General features: G+C 43.9%; 6 protein-coding genes and 1 non-coding gene across 7 annotated transcripts; 3 read left to right on the top strand and 4 right to left on the bottom strand.

Annotated features, from left to right (window-relative positions):
- Positions 1-883: 883 nt before the first annotated feature.
- C8R40DRAFT_1172230 (uncharacterized protein) lies at positions 884-1218 on the bottom strand (the record flags this gene model as incomplete). Its single annotated transcript, XM_046231829.1, has 2 exons — positions 884-988; positions 1036-1218. 2 exons carry the CDS (start codon positions 1216-1218, stop codon positions 884-886), a joined length of 288 nt encoding a protein of 95 aa, XP_046084971.1.
- A 452-nt stretch (positions 1219-1670) lies between these two features.
- On the bottom strand, positions 1671-2485 carry C8R40DRAFT_1070711 (aldehyde dehydrogenase domain-containing protein; the record flags this gene model as incomplete). Its single annotated transcript, XM_046226257.1, has 6 exons — positions 1671-1979; positions 2027-2058; positions 2119-2146; positions 2175-2232; positions 2285-2387; positions 2437-2485. 6 exons carry the CDS (start codon positions 2483-2485, stop codon positions 1671-1673), a joined length of 579 nt encoding a protein of 192 aa, XP_046084970.1.
- Positions 2486-4258: 1773 nt separating this feature from the next.
- On the top strand, positions 4259-5265 carry C8R40DRAFT_1172227 (uncharacterized protein; the record flags this gene model as incomplete). The annotated part of the gene is made up of 4 exons (XM_046231828.1): positions 4259-4342; positions 4391-4488; positions 4613-4674; positions 4757-5265. 4 exons carry the CDS (start codon positions 4259-4261, stop codon positions 5263-5265), a joined length of 753 nt encoding a protein of 250 aa, XP_046084969.1.
- Positions 5266-5648: 383 nt separating this feature from the next.
- C8R40DRAFT_1172226 (uncharacterized protein) lies at positions 5649-6880 on the top strand (the record flags this gene model as incomplete). Its single annotated transcript, XM_046231827.1, has 2 exons — positions 5649-6191; positions 6242-6880. The coding sequence occupies 2 exons, from the start codon at positions 5649-5651 to the stop codon at positions 6878-6880; spliced, it is 1182 nt and encodes a 393-aa protein (XP_046084968.1).
- Positions 6881-11900: 5020 nt separating this feature from the next.
- C8R40DRAFT_1070709 (uncharacterized protein) lies at positions 11901-13034 on the top strand (the record flags this gene model as incomplete). Its single annotated transcript, XM_046226256.1, has 5 exons — positions 11901-12116; positions 12166-12342; positions 12392-12459; positions 12528-12757; positions 12808-13034. 5 exons carry the CDS (start codon positions 11901-11903, stop codon positions 13032-13034), a joined length of 918 nt encoding a protein of 305 aa, XP_046084967.1.
- Positions 13035-20539: 7505 nt separating this feature from the next.
- Positions 20540-20613, bottom strand: C8R40DRAFT_t161. The gene has a single exon. It is a non-coding gene; the product is annotated as a tRNA-Ile (tRNA).
- Positions 20614-21388: 775 nt separating this feature from the next.
- C8R40DRAFT_1070708 (uncharacterized protein) lies at positions 21389-22374 on the bottom strand (the record flags this gene model as incomplete). The annotated part of the gene is made up of 5 exons (XM_046226255.1): positions 21389-21496; positions 21656-21667; positions 21735-21940; positions 21992-22062; positions 22118-22374. The coding sequence occupies 5 exons, from the start codon at positions 22372-22374 to the stop codon at positions 21389-21391; spliced, it is 654 nt and encodes a 217-aa protein (XP_046084966.1).
- Between the last annotated feature and the right edge of the window lie 81 nt (positions 22375-22455).

Below are 22455 nucleotides of genomic sequence, written 5' to 3'. Positions count from 1 at the left end.
ACTACTAACGTTGATTCTCAAGTTGCGGAAAGAATGCTCAAGAAACATCGTAGATGACCCACTCATGGATGAAATTATTAACGGGGCTGTTACGCATATGATTGGCTTTGTCGAAAAAGTCGACGCCAAACTTGAAGGTCAAAACGTTGAAGCTTGAAGGTGTCAAGTGAATATTATCTCTCTTGATTTCTGCTAAAATACCTGATTATAGATCTTCATCGTACCGTGATGTTGCTGGCCATTTACATAACCTTTTCTTATTCTGCGCCATGTACTATCTACCTACTAAAATGGAGAAATACACTACCTTTTTCTTGTGATTGCTTTGCGCTCCTCTGGTACCTGACTGATAAAGATGGATTAGCATAAACTACCCTAAGATCCGGACCAGTCTGAACAGGTTCCGACAGCACGTATGCACATCTGGATGGACTCAGAAAATACTTCATGTATAGCAAAGGTAATCGTCTGCATTCGCCTACGTTTGTCATTGAAGATTGTTCTTCGTACATCTATATACCCAATCAACACAGTTCTCACTTGCGCCAAGTGTACTTTGGGCTTCAAAACCTTGTTTAATCCTGTACATGTGGATCTTAGTTTTCACTTGCAGTCAGAAGGTGCATTGACGATTATACACATATGTACAACTACATATATAAGCAATCACCGCAAATTTGCGATTATGGTCACCTATTGGCGGATGAACAGATGAGACTGGGATCTATAAACAACGCATGACCTACACCATCAGGAACAAGAACTCTATACGTACCGAGTTTGTTTTTGTCGACACCATTCTTCTCAGCGATTATTTCTACGTGTAAGCCATCCGGACTTGCTTCGCGAAGAATTTCAACCGTATGGGAGGCTTCGAGTAACCTCAAACACGAAGGCAAATGAAACCAAGTATCGGAGAAGTATCAGGATTGGCAAAACCGACAACAGTGAAAACATAAGCTGGGAAGAAAATTTGAGCTTCAATGATCTAGGCAAGAGTGAATGGGATGCAAGAGATGAGATATAGATGCATACACCCATGCCAGCATCACAGAACGTCAGGAACGGTATCTGTACTGTTGCGCTCATCTGTCCTGCCGCAGCCACTATTCTATTGACCGCTGATATTACCGCAGGATGAGAGGTAAAATTGTCTGAGGACGAATTAGGATCAAATGGAAGGTCGAGAGGAGGGAAGTCGAGAGTGCTGAGCGGCATGGTCGAACAATCCTGGGACGATGGTTGGCTCTGGAAATAGCTTGAAATCAGAAGCGAAGGCGGAGGTGAAGCATATGCGTGTCCTTGCGCAGAATTTGAGGATTTATGTGTCGGTGAACGGGCTGTAGAGATGCTGTCGAAGGCGTTCCAGGCATCGCAGTCCTCAAATTATGCGAAGAGTTTCCACATTCCAGTGCACACCCCCCCTACGTCGTCGAGAGCATCTCCAATGAGAGCGTGTAGAGTTCTAAGGACAGAAGGTAAGTTGGTAAAATGGAAGATGGTGGTTATAGACAAAGCAGGGGCAGGGACATGTCGACAGAAACATCAAAACGTCGTAGATACGACAGTAGACGTTCACCTCCTCTAGTCTTGAAACCAAAGCAGGGTTAGCACAGCCTCTTGGTGGAAGATTAAAAGTAAACATACTGTGAACTTGATGACGCCTGTTACTAGATCGCATGAGCTGCCCAGCTGACAACTTGATCAACATCTGCATCGTTGAATGTGATGTTCCGGCTTTTGCCACCAACCTCGAGCGTAATGTCCTTCAAGTTGCTCTTTGCGGTGACCTCCATGATCTTACGACCGACGAGAGTGCTACCAGTGAAGGCGATCTTGTCAATCTTCATATGGCTAGAAATTGCTGCTCCAACAATGTCGCCATATCCAGTGAGAAAGTTGAACGTCCTGGGTGGAAATCTGGCTTCGTGGATAAGCTTACTCATGTGAATTGCAGGCAGAGGAGTGGATTCTGAAGGCTAAAAAAACCTCAGTGCGGCTTCAACCAAGGATGAGCAAGCCTTACCTTCATGACAATGCAGCTCCCAGTAGCAAGAGCTATTTGTACGTGAACATGAGGACAAAGAGAGCTACCTGAACGATACATTTAGAACATACAAGGACCAAGTTTCCACGACATCATGAGCTTAGGGAAGTTCCATGGAATAATATACCAACGACACCGATTGGTTCATAACGGGTGTAAGAGAGTTAACGTTTCCTCTCGTCCATCTGGTCGAAATCGGTGGTGGCAGTAACATCAATGATCAATTTTGACACCTACCTCCACCACTTGACCATGGATCTTGTCAGCCAGCCAGCGTAATAGCGAATAGTGTCGATAGCAAACGTGGTATCAACGTCCATTGCCCAGGTGAAAGACTTGCCTATAGTGAAAGATAAGTGTTTCCATGTCCAATTTTACAGAGAACGTACCGTTGTCCAATGCTTCAAGGGCAGTAAGCTCCTGCTGATGTTCTTCCATAAGTTGAGCACTCAGGTAGTTTTGGGGGCCTTGTGGGCTGCAGCTACAGCGACATCGACATCCTTGGATGTAGCTTCAGCGACTTTTCTAATTATCTTTCCAGTAGCTACAAAGCGGTCAGTGGTGAACAAAGCACCAAAAGGAAGCAGCAGGATTGATAACACTGGAGAAGGTGAACATCGTTAATTCGAGCTTGAAGATAATAATATAGAATGATGAGCTCAACTCACTCGATTGTGTTCTTATCTGAACCTTCCACGAAATTATGCTGCGGCCGTTTGAATCGCTCTCAAGCACCAGCGAGAGGTGATAATTATAAACGCGTTCGACAAGAAAATAAAACAAATGGCCAATTTTCTTCGCCCCGGCAGGCAATATCAATCATGATCACTGTTCACCCACAGTGATTAATGATCAACCTTCGTGCATAAACTAATTAAACTAAATCGTAACTCCCTGTATTCGAGCTCACTCGTACATGGAAAGCACCATGTACTCAGTGCTCGTACTGCAAGGCTTTTGACATACAATGTAGCGCCTCCGTTGAATGTCGAGGGTTTAGACCAGAATCCAGATAGCTGTATGTATCACTCCCTGTCATTCAATCCGACATTCATATTGGCACAATCTGTCCAGGTTCAAACCGGGTTCATCCTCGCTATCAAACTGACTCATACACAGATACAGGCTGTAGGATTTGACTTCCACCGTTCGAATCTGGCGCACTCTCTGGCCAGTTAAGTGGGACGTTCGTAGTGTCAGGACCCATTCGCACTTTCTACTTCAGTGGGCCAACTTATTATACACAACGACCCAGTTAACATACTCGCAACCAAGATAGAATGCCCTCATAACTGAATCTTTCATCTCGTGTACAATTTTTTCCTTTCGTTTACCAAGGTGACGCTCTATCTACTATAAACAGCCCCATCCTTTGTAAGCTCCAGCTATCGCAGTGAGATAAGTTGTATACAGTCGCACATAGCCTAATGTCTTGTGAAATAGTTGAGGGTTGATTTCGTCGCGGAACCGTGCGACAAGATTTCTCGCGGTCGTGTATTGGTAATCCCATCCTGGGATGTGATCTACAAGGGTGACATCGGTATTGCATTCTTTGTGATTTGAATTTGTTGAATTGCTTCCTCTCCGCAAGAACGCGACAGAGGAAGGAAGCAATCGATTGAGCTGTCAGGTAAGTCACCCTAGGACCTCGCCAGTATAATTCATATCCTATTCTATCCTATCCCTATCATAATGCTTCATCAGTCACTCACACAGAGCCTCACAGAGCACAGATTTCCTATCAATATTCGCTACCATCTAGCAAGTAAGGAAGGAAGGAAGTTTATTACACGACCGGTCATTTCTTCTCATAGCTTAAGGAATGCTCTTCTCCCTCCTTTTGGTCGCAAAATGTCAGAAGACCATTTCCTGCTCTAAAATAGGCCTAGGATGCTGGCCAGCTTCGAGCATGAGTACTTTGTGCTTTGAATTCTGAGAATGTGGCGATGGAAATCATCTGGAAACATGTTATCATTTGTCATAATATCCAGTATATATGGTACAACAGGTCTTTCGAGGAGATCTTGAATCAAATTGACTTTCTATCCCTGCCAGAAGGTTAATTCGGTTTGAGACGACGTTGTCAAGAGTCTCGCAGTTCATGCCAAACTTGCGAGAGGATCAAGGGACCCCAAAGTAGGATTGCCTTTGACGTCGAACGCCTACCTGTTCCATGATTTTGTTACGTAACATACAATCTCTGGTTTGTTCATGGAACCTGACTACGTTGAAACCAGTTTACAGTTTCATACAACCTCGAGCTCTGGCTTAGCTACTCATGATCCTGGATCAACTGTAAGTGGCTCGTTGCTAATCTCTCAGCTTTCTGACGGGTAACGACAGTGGACTTGGTATCGCAATCAAACATATGAATACTACAGGTACAAAAAGGATGAAGAAACTGGAATGGTAAGGAAAGTTTATGATGATCCACATCTGCAGTAAGTAAACAGTCATCTGGAATTTCAATGTCTTTAAACATACAAGGAATAGTAATCGAAAGAAAATGCCACTGTACTTCGTCCATCCTCCTGCATCTAAAATTTTCTTGATTGTATCTATCAGTGTTGGCGATGCTCCGAAAAAAGGGATATTGAGTCCGACGAGTATTGAAACCACTGGTCAAAGTGAGTATACTCTAATCCTTTCCAATGTGTGTCGTCGATGGCAATGTCGTCAATGTCAATGTACTGATTTCAGATCTACTAGCTTCAAGGAAATCGACCCCTGTCAGTTTTGAACCAATTCAGAAGGCACTGAAATATTTCATGGAGGGCAAGGACCTACCATACATAGAAAATGGTTCCTTTGGGCCAACAAAGCTAGAGACGACTAACTTCAACTCTAAGGATAGTCAGGGTATCACAGCCTGGTATTATGGTCAGGCTCCACACGACTTGGATCGTCCTCCCGAAGAAACACCCACTCCGCCAAAGCAAGGAACAATCTATCTTCATCGGAATATCGCAGACAGCGGATATCAAATATGGATATGGCTGGCACAAAGTGAACGGGAGATATGGTTTCCTGTAGATCTAAACGGAGCCCTTGTCCACCACCCTGAAATTCCAGCGCGGGTACTCACTCTACAGGCTTTGACCGGAAATCCTAGCTGGGTGCTTCATAGTACTTTGACCACCACTCAGGGTCGACAAATCAGGAAGATCAGGTCAAGGTCCCGTACTCGTCAGCGTTCCCCGCGTACTAGGGTCCCTTAATATAGCAATGGTGCTGTGTACACATATCATAAATATTTGTTGCGTTCTTGTAGACAATATCAGATCAAACAAAGGGAGATATCTGTAGATTGAACGTTTATAACATTGATTTCTCCGATTATTCACTTCAGATATCTGAACTTTGTTAAATTGTTGGCGAACTTTCAAAAATTGTGTGGCCCGTAGCAGGACCGTGAGTACTTATGCCAGATTCGGATAATGCCGTACTGTGGTTTGCTTCCAACTCTGAGATCTTCGCTATCATCTTCCTCCGTACTTAGCCTTGGACCCGGAAACATACTTTTTGCAGTGGTGGAGAAGGCATATTTGTTTCTCTCTTTCCCAAAGATTAAGCCTGAACACTTTAATAGAGTAACCAGAATATGTCGACTTCTCCAATCACAAATCTTAATTGCCCTGCGATGCAGAACAGCGGAGGAGCTCTATATACGTGCAGTGAAGCTGATTCGTCTAAATCCTCCCAGCCGTGTCCTCCTGATCTTCAAACTTCTCGAAATGATCCCCGAGATAACAGTAGCAGCGAGCCAAAGGACAATCTGTCTACTGATCATGGAGAAAGGATCAAGAGGAGCAAGAGGCACCATGGTCACCAGAATAACACGTCGAAGAATAGCATTGTCCGATTCTGTGTCAATAGGAACTGTAACAACCCTATTCCTCTTGATCAAAGCTACCAAAAATGTCAGGCTTGTCGCAGGACCTATCGTGAGCGCCGCAAAAGTCATTCTTCTACTTTGTGCGGACGATGTGGTACTATCCTTCCTCCTGGGAGCCGCTACAAAACCTGTTCTCCATGTCTTGTACTTCACCAAGAACGGCGCCATCAAAGACTTGCTTTGGCATCAAAAGGGGTTGAGAATGAAGTGGACAATGTTGCAAAAGAAGCGGACGACGTTGAAAACGATGTAAATATCTAATCATCCATTATTCTAGGCAGAACTGACATCATTTGTAGGCTGACATTCCTGTTGCTACCGAGATGCATGGAACGGAATCAGACCACAACAGCGACAATAATGAAGAGATCCCATATCAGGTGTCAGAAAGTCACAACCTGAATGCAAGGGTCAAGACTACGCTTATGCCAGTCGAGCAGGATAACCAACAGAGAGCTGACAGCATCAATGAGCCGCTGAATGATGTGGACAGTAGTATCAAGTACTTCATGGACACAAACAGCCCTGTAGATCAGTTCGAAAAGAATGAGAAGACTTATGCCAAGCAAGAGAACGAACGCCTACATAGGGAGCTTCAAGGTGAGCCCATTACAACTCTGGGCTTTCTCATTGATGCGACAAACCCCATAGAACTCAAATCCCAAATGTCTGCAAGGATTCGACGTGATATTGCAGAGCACACTCACTTAAATGTCTTGAACCGCCTCCTTATCCAAACCAGATCTGAATATTTGCAGAACAAACTTTCACAATCAGCTACGAGTGAAACTTTTGACAATCTCAGCAGCCAATTACAAGAACTAGCTGACAGATGCTTGGAGAATATCCCTGTAGGGCTTGGGCCCATATTGGACTTAATCAAAACATCCCAGATCGTTAATGACAAGAGTCCTTCCAAAAAGCAATTGCATAGCTAGGTCTCACCTTAATAGGTTCTTAATCTTGAAACTGTATGGCATCAAAGATTCACTTTCCTATATTACGACTATGTACATACTTTCTGTTGAGAATATGATAGTGGTGGATGCTATTTTTGACTCAGAGAATTATACCATGGCTACACTATATGTAGACTAGAATGAAATAAACTTGTTTGCGACTTCCACAGTTTGAAAAAACAAAAAATGCTTACGCGTGGCCAGTCCGCAGGTTGATGCGCATATTTATGAGTGTAAGTGGGAGAAGACATATGGACAAGTTGGAAAAGAAATTTGCGGGCAAGTCAAAAGCAGATCCGAACTAATAAGCTCACTCACCCTGAACTTCGACCAGAAGTTCGCAGATTCCATTTTCACATATCGAATGTTTCACCTGGACCTATTTCGCGGATTCGATATGGGAGTGATGCAGTTCGTCTCACTGTTCATGAGGTCAGAAGAGGGTCGATATAGGTGGGCGATGTCAGCGCAGCGCTCAGAAATAAGTATACATGCATGAGTGAGCTCGAGTACATGAGCAGGAACGAATTTGGAAGTTATGATGTCGAGGGAAATAAAAAGCGGGCCATTTGAACCGTACGCGTGCGAGAATTTCGTCCGGCAGGCGATTACTCCTTAACTTATGTTGACGATGTACTTGAGCTCACTCGTGCATTGAATGATACTCCCAAACTACCGACTCATCGCTACCTACGACTTACCTCATATCGCAACAATCTTTGGATCATGTACTCGAGCTAACTCGTGCATCGGCACCTTCGGATGCACCTCACAAAGTAACGACCCACGATTCACTTCATGATCGCCACCTACGACTCACTTCATCATCGCAACAACCTCTGCGCTAGTACTATGTACTTGAGCTCACTCATGCACTGGCATTTCCAAAATTATTGATCTTTCGCCACATACGATCCCATTTCATTATCGCCACAACGTTCGGATTGTTTATCGAACTTTTGCCTGAGCTTACTCGTACATGGAAAGCGTTACGTTATGTACTGAGAGCTCACTCGTACAGTACTGCAAGAACATGGACTGCGTGCGATCCCCAACTTGAACGTGGTCGCGTCTGTAAAGGATGAAGAGGACACATTTGCAAAGGGGCATTCTCGAGATCAGGTACATGTTGGTCTCTGTTGTCTAATTTACCATCAATTCGTTTGTTCCAGGTTTCAGTGATCTTATCCTCGGTGCAAAGAATTCCAGATACTCCAAGTGCAGCCTACGAACGAAGGACTCAGATTCTGTACTCGTGCAGATCCACGAACCTCGTGCAGATCCACGAACCTCGTGACCTTATTCTCCAGCACTGTATCCCTGCATTCTTGCACTGAGGTGACTCGTGCAAAGCTTCATCGAAGCCGGATGTTCCTGCGTTCAGCTCGCTATTCGGACTTCGTTCAGCTCGCTATTCGGACTTCGTTCAGCTCGCTATTCGGACTTCGTTCTCGTGCCGAACTACGTAAAATTGGGAGCCTTTTTGGCATGAAGCTGGTCGAATGTTTATGCCCTGGCTCTCGCCCACTGGGGAGCTTCCCATAATTTTTTATGGGGACATCCCTATGCGTATCTCAGTATATGCCTCAAGAACGCCGCCTATGGTGGTATTCCTGCAGCTCTTCCGTGGGCCACGTAGTGCCACTGACGTTTCTCTGGAAACCTTTCAGTATGCCATTTACGAGCTTTCAGAGCTGGCATTATTGGAACGAGTTTTTTGCAGTGTCTTCCGCTTACTGCGGTGTTCTGTCCCAATTTCTTGTGCTACTCTGGTGTTACTAACGTTTTTCAAAACCTAAGCGTACTTCTTGCGGGTCTTGTCGATTACCTTGCACTGTGCTCGGGGGCCAGAAAGCCATTGTTCCTATGTGGCTTGTCGCAGGGTATCCACATATGGCGCATCAGACTTTATTGAACTTGATGATTATAATGACGGAAACCTAATCGCTCGGTAAGCAAGTTGTCGCAGTGTACTTTTCTTTCTCACCCGATGTCTCTAGCATCTCAATGAGACAGCGCCGCAGCACATTGAGTCCGGTGATAATTTCTTCCGGCAGGCAATTGCTCCTTGACTTATGTCGACGATGTACTTTAGATCACTCGTGCATTGAAAGATGCTCACGAACTACCTAGCCATCGCTACCTACGACTCACCTCATTGCTGCCATGACCTTCGAACTATGTACTTGAGCTCACTCGTGCATTGGCATCTTTGAATGCTCCTCACAAACTACCAGGTCATCGCTACCTACGACTCCCCTCATTATCACCACAACCCTTGAAATGGATATCGAGTTGTTATCCCAGCTTACCCGTACACGGAAAGTGCCATGTCATATACTGAGCTGAGTCGTACAGCACTGCAGACACGGGCTATGTGTGGCTGTCATCTGTACTCAAATGGACACCTCACTCTTTTGCCTTTGCCTAAATAATCCCTCGCACTGGCATGTAGCCCTCGAGAAAGTAACTCGCGGTGTATGTATGGCCACTTCTCCCCGTGCTTTATTGCCTTCAAGAACCGAAGTCCGCTACTTCATACCACTTATATCAAATGTTTTTGTGTGGCCTCGCAGATACCGAACGTAAGTTCCCAAGTTCCCATTCTCAACTGAACTTGCCAATTTCTATGCCTATTAGTTCCGTGAGAAGTGTGGGAGGTGTATAAAGCCCAGCAGTAGCAGCTGGACCAATCATCAGACTGAGCATCTTGTGTCAGGGGTGTATCTGAACATGGATAAGCGGCTCGCAGGCTTGACGAGGCTGATCTGTAAGATTAAAACCATTCTGAGATGGGGATGGAGTACTATATCGTATTCTACAGGGAGGTCTTTCCGAATAGTCCAACGAGATTTTCCAAGGTCAATTCCCCAAGATACGCGTTTATTATCCCACAGATACGGTTTTCCTTACCTGTGCTGTCCAGATAACTTCCTACATCGATAAGCTACGTTACGGGCTTGACATGAAATATGTGGACCCTATTTAGTGCATCTTGTTGTGTTGCTTTTGATACTTTCTACCCAAAAAAGTCGTACAAGGTATTTATCAAGGTGTAAATACAGATGTCAGTCTCTGGCATTTTTCGGTATGAATCACATCTGATCTCTCTCGCCTATGTCAAAAGCTTGCCGCAGAAACTGCAGCCTATCTTACAAGAAGACACCTTGACTACGTCGTTCTTCAAGCTCGCATTGCCGTCTGCAACCTACACAAAGAAATGAAGAAAACACTTCTCTTCAGTCGTCACTGACCTTTACAAATATATATCAAGCTCAATACGGGCAAATTAGTCCTGATGGTCTCGGAAGGCACTTGTTGGACGGTCATGGCGCACAAGGAGACCCTCGAATTAGCCATTTCGACCAACGTGTCATACTGGCTAAGATTTTTTTGGATTAAACACCTTGGAACGGTCATACCTTGCCGAGCGGCCACAGTACACGATCATGCACGTACTGTTGGGATACATAGATGACATCGAGCATGTCTTGCAAACATACAACTGTCATATGCATGCAATTCACCCCATACGCTTCCCGGCCCGGCCCGGAGCGGCCGGACTTCGGAATAATTACCTTGTGACTTATTTATTATTCCGAGCTTTCATCGAGGTCTTATGACTACTGTATTTGGGATGTATATAAGCTAGAATACTTTGTACGTTGTAGTCAAGCTTGAAATCAAGTGTACCACCTTATCCCATCTTTAATATCTCTTTTACCTTTGCTTCCGAGCTGCTCCGGACTCCCGGATCACAGGAACACCATCTAGGCTACTCATCTTGACACTATATCCTTGCCATTATATTCCCGGGGACACAACAGTGTGTGAAGGGTGTTGCTAATAGCTTCACCGACGTCCCACTCCCAGTGTGTACTACAGGCCAATACTCAGTTCCGGACCTCGGAATTATCCCGGGCCATTCCCGGGCCAGATCCGGCCTCAGAACCTCTATAGCTATTGACCTGTAGGCACGGTCTTGTCAACAACCTCATGTCCAAGCAATATTTTACCATCCTATACCCATTCTCTTGCACGTTCCTGGCATTCAATCTACCCAGCTTTAATCTGCTCTCGCCTTGCCTCATACGCTGTCTACCTCCATCGAAGTCGCCTCCTCATCCTCTCTCATCAATGCTTATGGAGAACGATTCATCACTCGTCCACGTATCACACGTGAGAGGCAGTAAAGTTTCTATTTTCGTCGTTCATTTCCTCATAAAACTGACTACTCTGCTTTCAATAAAGAATTCCGGGAATGCGGTAAGTTTTCAACCAAAACCCTCCCACGAAACACAAACTGATGCGAAGAAGTAGCAGTCATCTAGGACAACGACCTCCACTTCAACAATGCATGTATGTGATTGGCGGAGCTTGCATGTTCTGGGTAAAGCCCAAAGGTATTGCGAGGGATTCATGAGTATACAGAGATCAGATAGCAAGAGATGATTATTTAATTTACTTCGAATCAAATACCTTCAGAAACCGCATGCACTCATATGAACTTTGCTCAGAGACTGAATCAGAAGGTGGCCACGCAAAACAAATAGTGTTCTCAAATTTCTAGAAGCGGCCCAGCTAAGGTTCAAACAGTTTTCTTTGGGCGGTGGCCGGGGTGGGGGGGCTCACACTCGCGGGGGCCAGCCGCTACAGATAGACAATGACGTGGACGAGGTCGAGTCGCACGCCGACTTCTTTAAAAACACGATTCGTCGTACGGCGATTCATTTAAGCCTACAATTTGTTGTACGGCGATTCGTTCAAGCCTACGATTCGTTGTACGGCGATTCATTCAAGCCTACGATTCGTCGTACGGCGATTCATTTAAGCCTACGATTCGTCGTACGGCGATTCGTTTAAGCCTACGATTCGTTCAAGCCTACGATTCGTCGTATGGCGAATCCAGAGTGACCGATTGTGATCACTCTCGACGTCGTCTGCGATGGCTTGTTGTTGAGTCATGGGTACTGATGGAAACATGTGCTCTCATCAAAGGATGCCCAACTACCCAGTTATGTGCTTGTCCTGCATCCTCCTTCTGGCTTCTCTTGTCTCTTCTAGAGCTTCCCCACATCCAGTGCAGCCTCCCTGTATTGACAGGTCTTCAAGATTATCTCATTCTGCACTACAGCTTATAGCTGAACAGCACACTGTTGGAAGAGTTGAAGCAGAATCCCAAATATATATACCAAGTATTGAAGGCTTCAATCCTGTGAGTTCTGATTCTCTTTCTATGATTATAACTCAAGACCCTTTTTCAGTGTTTTCCTGGCTATGTCAACACTGTTATGGTGCCCAATGTGTCTATGGCTTTTCATGGCCTTTCACCCACCTTGTTCAACTCCACTTCCCAGCTAGCTTCACCAAGATATGTCCATTCTTGGACTGGTTTTGGGATTAGGATGAATAGTATGCTTGTACCCTTGATCATGAATGATGTGAGTACAACTTCATATTTTGCTCTCTGTCACTGACATTCTCTTCCAGTCTTTCTTGAGCTATTTCCATTGCTTTCCTGATCCACAAAGCAAGATACTTTTCCCAACATTTCACCAGTATGTATCACTCAACCCCCCTCTCTCTCACTACCCACTCCTGTATTTTTGAACCCCTCTGCTTCCAGCCCACTCCCACCATCTGGCCTTTGGCTCAAGTGGGATATAATCATACATCAACCCTTGAGTTCCGCTGATGGCGGCGGTTGGATCTACGTTTTTCGTGAGGGCTGTTTTGTTTATAAGGTCGGACGGTCTAACAACGTCGCGCGTCGCGCTCGCGAATGGAAACGTGCCTGCCGCGCACATCCTCAAACATGGCTAGCTGCCTTTTGGACACCATTTGCTCATAGAACTGGTCAGCATGTGGTATAATAATCAGTTTCATACTGACAATAACTCATACAGAACGCCTGGTCCATATTGCTTTAGAGGCCACCTGTGACTCGCATCCCCGGATACGTTGTGCTTGTACGTCTACAGTTCATCATCTCAAGTTCACCACCTACCAAGTAGATTTGGCAGGCCAAAAGATTCATGTGGAAAAGTTCATTTTCAAGGGCCGGAGGGATGCAGCGGAACAAATCATTATGCCTATTATTGTGTCCATTATTGCTACTGTTTACCAACCATAAAATGAGTAGTCTTGAATAGAGTTAGATATGTGAAGAAAAACTAGGTTCTTTGAGACAAATTGAACCTTCCGACGTGCCGATTGTCTCTACCAATGGCCTTTCCGATTTCACCATGTTGACGACGTCACGCATAAAGATATTTCGATGTCTCGATATCACGGCGTCCCGACGTCACGATATCGGCACAGATTTTCTCAGTGGGATTTTTCAAACAGAAATCAACTTTTTCATAGCGAGAAAAGACAAGGATATGATAATTTTTTTGCACAGTTCTCTGATCAGGATTATTGTGTGCATTGTTTAATTTTTTTTGCACCAATTAATCCAACATTTATCACTCAGTTTAAGGGAGGATTTTGCCAACATTTATCTCAGTCAGTTCTTGGTAAGGAAAGTCTAACAATTCACTATATTTTAAAATACGGAAAATGTAGATCAAATTGTTCCTTTGATCAGTATTATCCCAGCCTCGCAACCGTGTTCAAATGATGTATTCCATGTAGTGTAATGATATTACAAGAGATCGTTCAATAGAGGAAAGAGCGGACGCGTTGAGATATAACTCCCCAGGTGAGGTACGGACCTGATCAACGCAGCTCCCGTTTCGTACCGGGGAACAAGAGCTGCGGACTAGTTTTCTGATTCCTCTTCAACAACCTCAATGGTTGCTTCGGGGGTTTCTTCAACCTCGGCAGCACGGCCCTTCGATTCTCGGGCCTTTCGCTTATTGCAGTCAGCAATCTGATGCTTACCACCGCAGAAGAGACAAAGGTTGTTCTTCATCCTTCTTTCCCTTTCAGAGGGAAGGACTTTACCATCTGTACCAAGATGATTGAACGCAGGGCGCTGACCGCCGGATTGGCCGGAATTCGAAGAGTTCTGGGGCTTACCATTGTTGTTAGGCTTACCACCAGAGAAGGGTTTAGGTTTCGGCGTGAACGGCGCCAAAGAGCCCGAAGGCTGAGAATTGTTTTGCTGGTTAGTAGAACCAGTCTTAAAGTCTGAGGAACCCTTCTTCGGGTTCAAAGCAATAAAAGGCTTACCAGCCTCATGCTTTCTAGTTTCCTCGTGTTTCCAATAACAGTTGTCAATACGAAGAACCTCTTGACGATAATCGGCGAGCGTCGCCGGCTCGGGCAAACGCGCCATTTCGTCCTTGATGCGTTCAGCTAGGCCTCGTCCATAAGCCCATTTTAGGGCAGTAGAATCCCAGTTGGTACTAGCAGCCAGGGTGTTGAACCGGATGTTGTATTTCCGGATGTTCTCGGTTTCCTTCATCTTCAGGTTACCAAGAGAATCTTCGGCCTCGCCTTGCGCATCGTAAACGCCGAAATTGTCCTGTAGCTCCTTTATAAGGGCCTTGAAGGACGACGTCCAAGCCGGCAGCGAGTCGAGATCCGGGTCGAGGATATCAGGGACAAACCATTCTTTGGCTGATCCGCTGAGGTAAGAAAGAGTGTAGTTCACCTTCCGCTGGTCGGTAAAATACTTGGGACGGTCATTGAAGACCAGGGCGAGATTGACGAAGAACGTCTTGAGTTTACGGGGGTCCGAACCGTCGAATACCTCTGGCTCCTTGACTTTGCTCTTAGATTCAGAGCTGTCAGAGGGACGGCTGAGTGCGGCGAGAATGGTACCGAGGGTTTCAATGGAACCCTTGAATCCCAAGAGAAGTTCCAGCATAGCACGTTGCTCGTTGGGGATGTCAGGAGGGAGTGGGGAACGAGGTCCACCAGGTCCGCCAGGACCGCCGGGACCGCCAGGTCCACTGGGGTCACCAGGCTCACCACGCGGTAAACCGCCGGAGTCGTCGTCCAGATTGTCGTGATTGTTGTCTGTGCCCGGATCGTCGGGGTCGACAGGAGGGTCTTGATCGTCGTGATCACCGGTATCCAGATCGAAGTGAGGAGGTGGGTTACGAGGAGATTCAGAAGCAGCACAACGTTGGGGTTGTTTCCCAGTACGACGAGCTATGGCTTGGAGGATGGGAGACTCAATTCGAGTAGTAGACCGGCCCCGAGCCGGAGCGACCACAGGGGGTTGTCCACGGCGAGGGGTCAAGACTTGGACAGGTTGTCCATCACCGGTATACAGAGTACTGTATTCGAATTGTTGATCTTCTTCCATGGCCTCGGGAAGAGTCGACGTAGTAGGAACTGTGGCTGGACCGAAACTGCGATTACGGCGACGTGGTTGACCGATAGCAGAGATAGAGTCGGAGAATGGGGCAAAGGATTGGGCTGTGGTGAAGAAAGTATTTTCTTCGGAGTTCCTCTCACTATTCATCCCCAGCCCTAATCCTTTCCCATTATCCCCTACTCTCCTCTCTCCATAGCCTTCTTGCCCAAGTTAGCTCTGTTGAGCATACTGTAGTGATAGAACACTTTCTACATACATTACACAGCGCTTCATCACTCCTAGTTATCACTGTAGTGACTTACTTAGTGTATAAAGTACTTACAGACATCATTACTTAGTTTTACAACTCATAACTTAGCTATTTCTTTAGTGTTACTGTAGTTAGTTAGTTTTCATAGGTGCGCACAATTGTGGACACCTATTATCACGCCTCATGCGTTTCTAGTACATACAAGACCAAACAAACCTGTATTCCTACTATAGTTGAAAGATACAAATCAATACTCATACTATATTGACTTTGGTCATTGTTACTGTGTTTATTGGAGTACTGAGCAACTACAAGACTCTGTAGCACAACCTACTGAGCTTGTATTAAGGCATTGACATTCTCTGCACTGAGCTGGGTGGCATACTGCTTGGGTTAGCTGAAGGGCGCTCCAGTGTGTTTCAACTTCAACAAGTGCAATCTCCTTCAACAGGTTATGGGCCCCGGAGCGCTAGCCTCGGGGATGATTGATTACATAAGTGTGTCAGATTGGGAGGGTGTGTTGGGATTCAATCCTGACACCCTGATGAGCAGCAAATGCTGAGTATACATATCCATATCATCCAAGGCAGAAGACAGTGTAAGACCTAAAAGTGTTGAATGGACTGTCAGTGTCACCATATGCATAAGCCTCATTAGTTGAACCAAGGCCCGGTAGCTCAGTTGGTTAGAGCATCTGTGTCAAGTCCATGCCGCGGGCCTCCATTCCGCCGTTCGGTATTCCGAAGATCCATTCCTTATTGTAATCTCTTCCTATTGTTCTTTCTCGCTACACATATCCTTTCGTTCTAGTCTCTCATTATTGTCTTTTACTCTTTCGTTCTAGTCTCTCCTTATTGTCTTTTACTCTACCCTGCAGGTACTACTCGTATAGCTCCTAGTAGTTAGTCTGGCGCTCCGCACCGATGCGCCGTTCCGTAGATATAAATACTGCCTGTACGCTACTGTAGTTCCTCAGTTTAATTATCAACTTAGATCAACTTAGATCTCCCTTCTCAACTTGACTCTTCTCTAAGTCTTCAGGCTCAACGCCTTGAAGTACGTTCTCCTCGACCTTAGGACTTTAACGTCCTCTGGTTCGCTCCTCGTCATCGGCGATACCGCCGCTCCGACCTGGCTGCTACTTAGCTCCTCTCTCTCTACTCTCGCTCTCCGGGGACTAACGGCGTAACGGCGGTGTTGTTAATAACTTCACTACTGTCCCACTCGTCTTCCACACTTCGACACCTTGTAGCTTTGGCACGGTTACACGGTGTACATGATCTTAACAGGATTGGAATTAGTCATCAATCCTAACATGAAGATAGTTTCTATCTGTCTTAGGAACATCTGCAGCAAACAGCAAGTTAATGTGTCCCCTACTAAATGAATTAGGGTTATCAATTGGTGGGCTCGAAAAAGCACTGGAAAGTGTTTGATAGTAGTTATCAAATAAACTCCCAATCATATACTTCTCAGCCGCATTCATTACTTCATCAATCTTGAAAGCGTCTTCCTTTCGTTGATCTGACATAGAAGTAACTGATACTTCTTTCACAACTGTCTCTAGCATGCCTCTCCTTACTTTGGGAGTCATAGGTGCCAAGAACAATCTTACTGCATCACTATTCATGATCATTTTTGGTTCATCCATTAACTTTTTCATTTTGGCATCGAAGAGAAGTCTGAAGATTCTCATCTTCTCCTGTTCACCTGCATCAACTGGATTAAATTGATGAACCAATTGTTCAAGCAATAATCTAGATCCTTGTTCATCCCCAACAGATTGCAGAAACATATTCTTAAGATCCTTTTTAAATTGATCCCAATTCGGTTTCTTCACCGAATCAAAGACTTTCAATGCTTGTCTTGTTTTATAAGAAATCCATTCTAAAGCTAATCTTACTTTAGCCTCATCAGATGTAATTCCTCCATGTTCAAATATGCTTTCAGTAGCTTCGGAACTATGTCTATTTTCACCCATAGGAAGTGTTTAGCCATGAACTGGACCAAAGCCCCATTAAATTGAATGCATCATGCAGGGCCCTACAGGAAGGGTATGGTATGGTAGACAACATAAATGAAAAAAGAAGTCTAAGTAAAAATAAAATAACAAGGTTAGAGTAGAATGAAATAGTTGAAAGTAAAAATGTGATGTGGGAGAGGAGGGGATCAATCTAGATCTGCCCAAACATCAGTTGAAAACCATGTAAAGCACTCATAAAAGATATCATAGACACACTGAGACCCCAGACCTCTAATTTATATACAAAAGACAAGGAAAAATGATATTAAAGTTGTCAGAGCTATGGCAGGTCCTTGAATCTGAGGCTAGGCCTGTACAAATATAAGGATAACCTGGAGGGTGATGTTGAAGCTATCAAAGCTGTGGAAGAAAGCCAGTGTTCTCACCCAAATCACCAAAGTGGCAGGAGATGGTGGTGGTAAGAGAGAAAGGAAGAGCTGAAGGGATCACATGATTCTGACCTTTTTCACACAGGCCTCTGCTCAGAAACTCTGGCACCTGACTGAAACAGAACACATGATCAACACATCACCTGATCCAACTGGCCGTGAGGTGCTACCTGTACACATCTAAGAACAGAAGTGAAGTGTAACCTGTACACATGTTGAGAAGTGAGGTCTAGCCTGTACACAACTGAAGAGGTGAGGAACATAGCCTGTACACTTCTGTAAAAATTAGGTGGAACCTATACACATCTGAGGGTGAGACCCTGTACAGAAGTAAGGTAAAACCTGGAGAGAGATAAATCTGTACACAGCTCAAAAGTGAGGTTGTGGAGAAACCTGTACAGATTTTCAGAAGCGAGGAATATCTGTAGAGTTCTTTGGTGAGAGGAAGCAAGTGAATATTTATGTACCTGTCAGAAGTGAGGACGAGGTCTCCTGTACACTTCCAAGGTACTGAATAGAAGATTCAGTTGCTGGTGGGCTTCTGTTGGTTTGCAGAGGCCTCCAGAAATGCTCCTTATCCTTGGAATCCACCTTCATGTTGACAAACTTGTCCTTTTGAGTGCAGGTGAGTGTTGTTGTTTTATTTTATCACTGTTAGGTTAACATATTTGTTGAAGATTTGTATCTGTTCAAGCATGAAGCTCATCTGATATTGAATATTCTATTGCTATTTTTGGCTCTGAAGAGGCTGTCAGTTTGGTTTTACAGCAGTTGTTACTTCTACTGGTCATTTGTATATGGAGGATTCTTCATGTGGAAAACAGCAGAGACTGGGTATTACGTGAGTATTGTTGTCTGAATATTTTTCTCCTACTGACAATAAATTGTTCAGATTACTCACATTGCGTCATTTCAACATATTTGTCAAAGGGATTGGTTGGATGTCAGAGACTTCCAATGTTGTTCAATTCAAATCAGATTATCAGGAGTCAGGAGGAATGGCGAGATAGCTCTGACAATGTTTTCAGTCACCTATGTCCTGAATGTGTATCTTGTGTCAAAAGAGCCAATTACAGATGATATATCATACTCATCACATTCAAAGATACTAGCATTTACAATCCCAATCAGCCAGCTAAGTATCATCTAGATATGTTCATAGTCTGCAAGCTGACATTTGTATTGATGTTTATATTGATGTTTTGCTTGCAGTTGTTCGAGTAACTATATATATTTTCATGTTACTGTAGTGCCCTTCAGCTAACCCAAACAGTATGCCACCCAGCTCAGTGCAGAGAATGTCAATGCCTTAATACAAGACTAGTATGTTGGACTACAAGCCTTATAGTTGCTTAGTACTCCAACAAACACAATAACAATGAAGAGAATCAATGTAAAGTGAGTATTGATTTGTATCTTTCAACTGTAGTAGGAATACAGGTTTGTTTGGTCTTGTATGTACTAGAAACACATGAGGCATGATAATGGGTGTCCACAATTGTGTGCACCTATGAAAACTAACTAACTACAGTATTACTAAAGAAATAGCTAAGTTATGAGTTGTAAAACTAAGAAATGAAGTCTGTAAGTACTTTGTACACTAAGTAAGTCACTACAGTGATAACTAGAAGTGATGAGGCATTGTGTAATGCATGTAGAAAGTGTTCTATCACTACAGTATGCTCAACAGTTATAAAAGTAGATGGTCAATCATATCAGCTTAAACAGAAGCAGAAAGCAGAAAGTGTCAGAATGTGCTTGCAGTACAGGTGTTTTAGAGTATTGGATCGGGGTTCACCTTTGCCACTGAACTCAGGATTTATGTGGAAATTCTTGTATCAAGATGCAAATTGCTGAGTCTCAATTTCTGTGCAATATTGATAAAATTTCCATTATGGTAAAGATATGCCTTGATTGTTAAGTTACCAACTGCTTGGTGGTGTTTGAGTACTAAGGATATATACTAATAGGCTTTAGGAGCAGTAATTGCTATTGACACATTTACGTTGCAGACGAAAGCAGGTGTTTGGAATGCATATGGAAGCTGTACTGCGTGGATACTAAGAATGCACAAAGTGCATAATGCAATAGAATATTCAGGGGTAATACAGTATAAGCTTTGAATGATTGCTTCTAATCAAGGTTCCAATTTCTCGTTATCTATTGTGATTGTCCGACAACCCAGTCCAGTTGAAATAATACTTATACATAGCACTGTGAGTGTAGAACATTTTGCTTCTTTTTCTCAGATGTCATCCAACGTCTTTGGTTACAACTTGTTAAAAGTAACAGTGCCAATACTGTGGGTTATCAGTATTGGAGTGTTGCAGAAAGTCATCAGTATGTTGAACATTATCTGAATGCATTTTTTCAAATGAAGATTGATGTCAGAAAATATTATCTAGGATATATAGCAATGGTGATATATGAAATCATCGATGAAGCTTGTGACTCCTATCCTCATGTGCTGTCGATCTTGTTCTTCTACTTCATCGAATCAATTGTGCAGCAAGGTCATCTGTCAATGTCTGTTGTGTTGCCTTTCTTGCTGTATCTGCAGAGAGTCAGGCATTATGTTCATGTTCAACCGAGGTTACATTGGGTAGAACACAAGATATTTATTGGAGCTGCAATAACTAGCACGAAGGTATTTTACATAAATATTCATATATTATATTTGTTAAAGTCATGACTGAAAACAAAGTGACCAGACTGGGGATTGAACCCAGGACCTTCTGGTTATATTCCAGATGCTCTAACCAACTGAGCTATCCGACCTTGGTTCAACTAATGAGGACTTTACATATGGTAACAGTGGCCATTCAATCAACACTTCTTAAGGACTTACTATCTTCTTTTGCCTTGGTTGATGGAATTTTGCATAATACCATTTACACCTCATCAGGGTGTCAGGATTGAATCCTAACAATATTAGCAGTTGATTCTCCTGTGTTATATATGTAGTATCTAGACACAGGGTGCAGGCTACCATAATTTCAGCTCGTCTGTTGTGAGCTTACTTTGTAGAAACTCCAAATATTGGAGCGTAATTTTTGCCACTTACCTTATTGTTTGTCAAAATTTATCCTAATTGGGAAAACAATTTTTGACTGGTAATGTTCTAAGAAGGGCCATGTTTTACTGTGAAAGATATTGTTGACCTATTGTGATGTTTTGTCACAAAAACGTTTGCATAATTTGCCGCAGAAATCTTACAATTTTGGTAATTTTACATGCCTGATTACAATGAACTTACCAAAATAGGTGGACAATAAGGTTTTGGTATCATCATGATATGTAGGATATATTAGGTAAATCAGATGTTGAGTTTCTGCAAACAATACACAAACTAGACCATGGAATTCAGATAAGCATACACTACAGCTAAATAGATAATTTCAAGATATCCTTGCCAACTGAAGGAAACATTATGCAAACTTTATTGCGTGACTGAAACGAGTTTGTTTTGAGTATTTCAGATAAATTACTGATCCAATTTCTCAGCTTGACTCGGCTTAGCCTGGCTTGGTTTGGGCTGCCGAATCGGGCCATACTAAATATCATCAAGTTCTTGGGTTTTTGTGTTCGCGCAATCGAGCGCAAGCTTAAGTGAGATGAATCTGATATAATACAATGCCACGTCCTTCTTCGAAACAGAGTACTGGACGGTACCATATCATGAGTAAAGAGAACTCATCGTATCTATATTTCATAACTGAGACAAGATTTGTAAGCTGTTACAGTGGTTCCGTTAGCCATGAAAGTCCATTGAAGCTCAAGTTCGCGGAGCTCTCATGAAGAAATAGGCAATTCCAAGTACCATGATCCAGATCTGTGATGAGGAGTGATTATTGCATGAAGTGAGTTAGAAATCCGTTATGTATAATGTGCCTCCTCACCATGGTTTTTATGGCAACAGCTTTGAAGAAAGAATTCAACGTTTCAGCGAGTGTTGCCACTGCAATGCGGGTGAATCCTACGCTCATCCATGATTGATTCATGCATAGTGATATCATAGCGCAATATTCCTCGGTTTGCGGAACTGGTGCCCAACATCTGTTCCTGTTGTATCTACCCACGCAAGCGATCCCTTCAGCCTCGATTTCTACAAGAACCATATTACTTAGCTCAGACACTTCATGATAGAGAAACTCACTCTCTTGAGCATGTGTGAAAGCAAGTCCCATATCCCATGCAAGAAGACATAGAAAACTGATACCTATTGCTCTTTCACAAGGTCAGAGGGCTCGAAATGCAACACCATGAAAAAATTATAATGTACCTTAGATGCCTTGTCCAGAAGCCTTCTTTCACAGGCTGGGCAATGCAAAATGTCCGAGGGTCCGCAAGCTGCTTCTCGGCCAATGTTCCATTTATAAGCCAAGGCTTAAAACCAGGTTGACATGAAGGCAGATTCCAAGGGTAGGGAGCGTTTCTGGAGGCCTCTGCAAACCAACAGATCCCCACCAGCAACTGAATCTTCCATTCAGTACCTTGGAAGTGTACAGGAGGCCTCCTCCTCACTTCTGACAGGTACATAAATATTCAGTTGCTGCCTCTCACCAAAAACTCTACAGATATTCCTCACTTTTGAAAATGTGTACAGGTTTCTCCACAACC

This window comes from Lentinula edodes (genome assembly GCF_021015755.1).
Source record: "Lentinula edodes strain Le(Bin) 0899 ss11 chromosome Unknown C8R40scaffold_24, whole genome shotgun sequence".
In the NCBI taxonomy this organism is placed as follows: domain Eukaryota; kingdom Fungi; phylum Basidiomycota; class Agaricomycetes; order Agaricales; family Omphalotaceae; genus Lentinula; species Lentinula edodes.
This window is presented reverse-complemented; position numbering and strand designations above follow the sequence as displayed.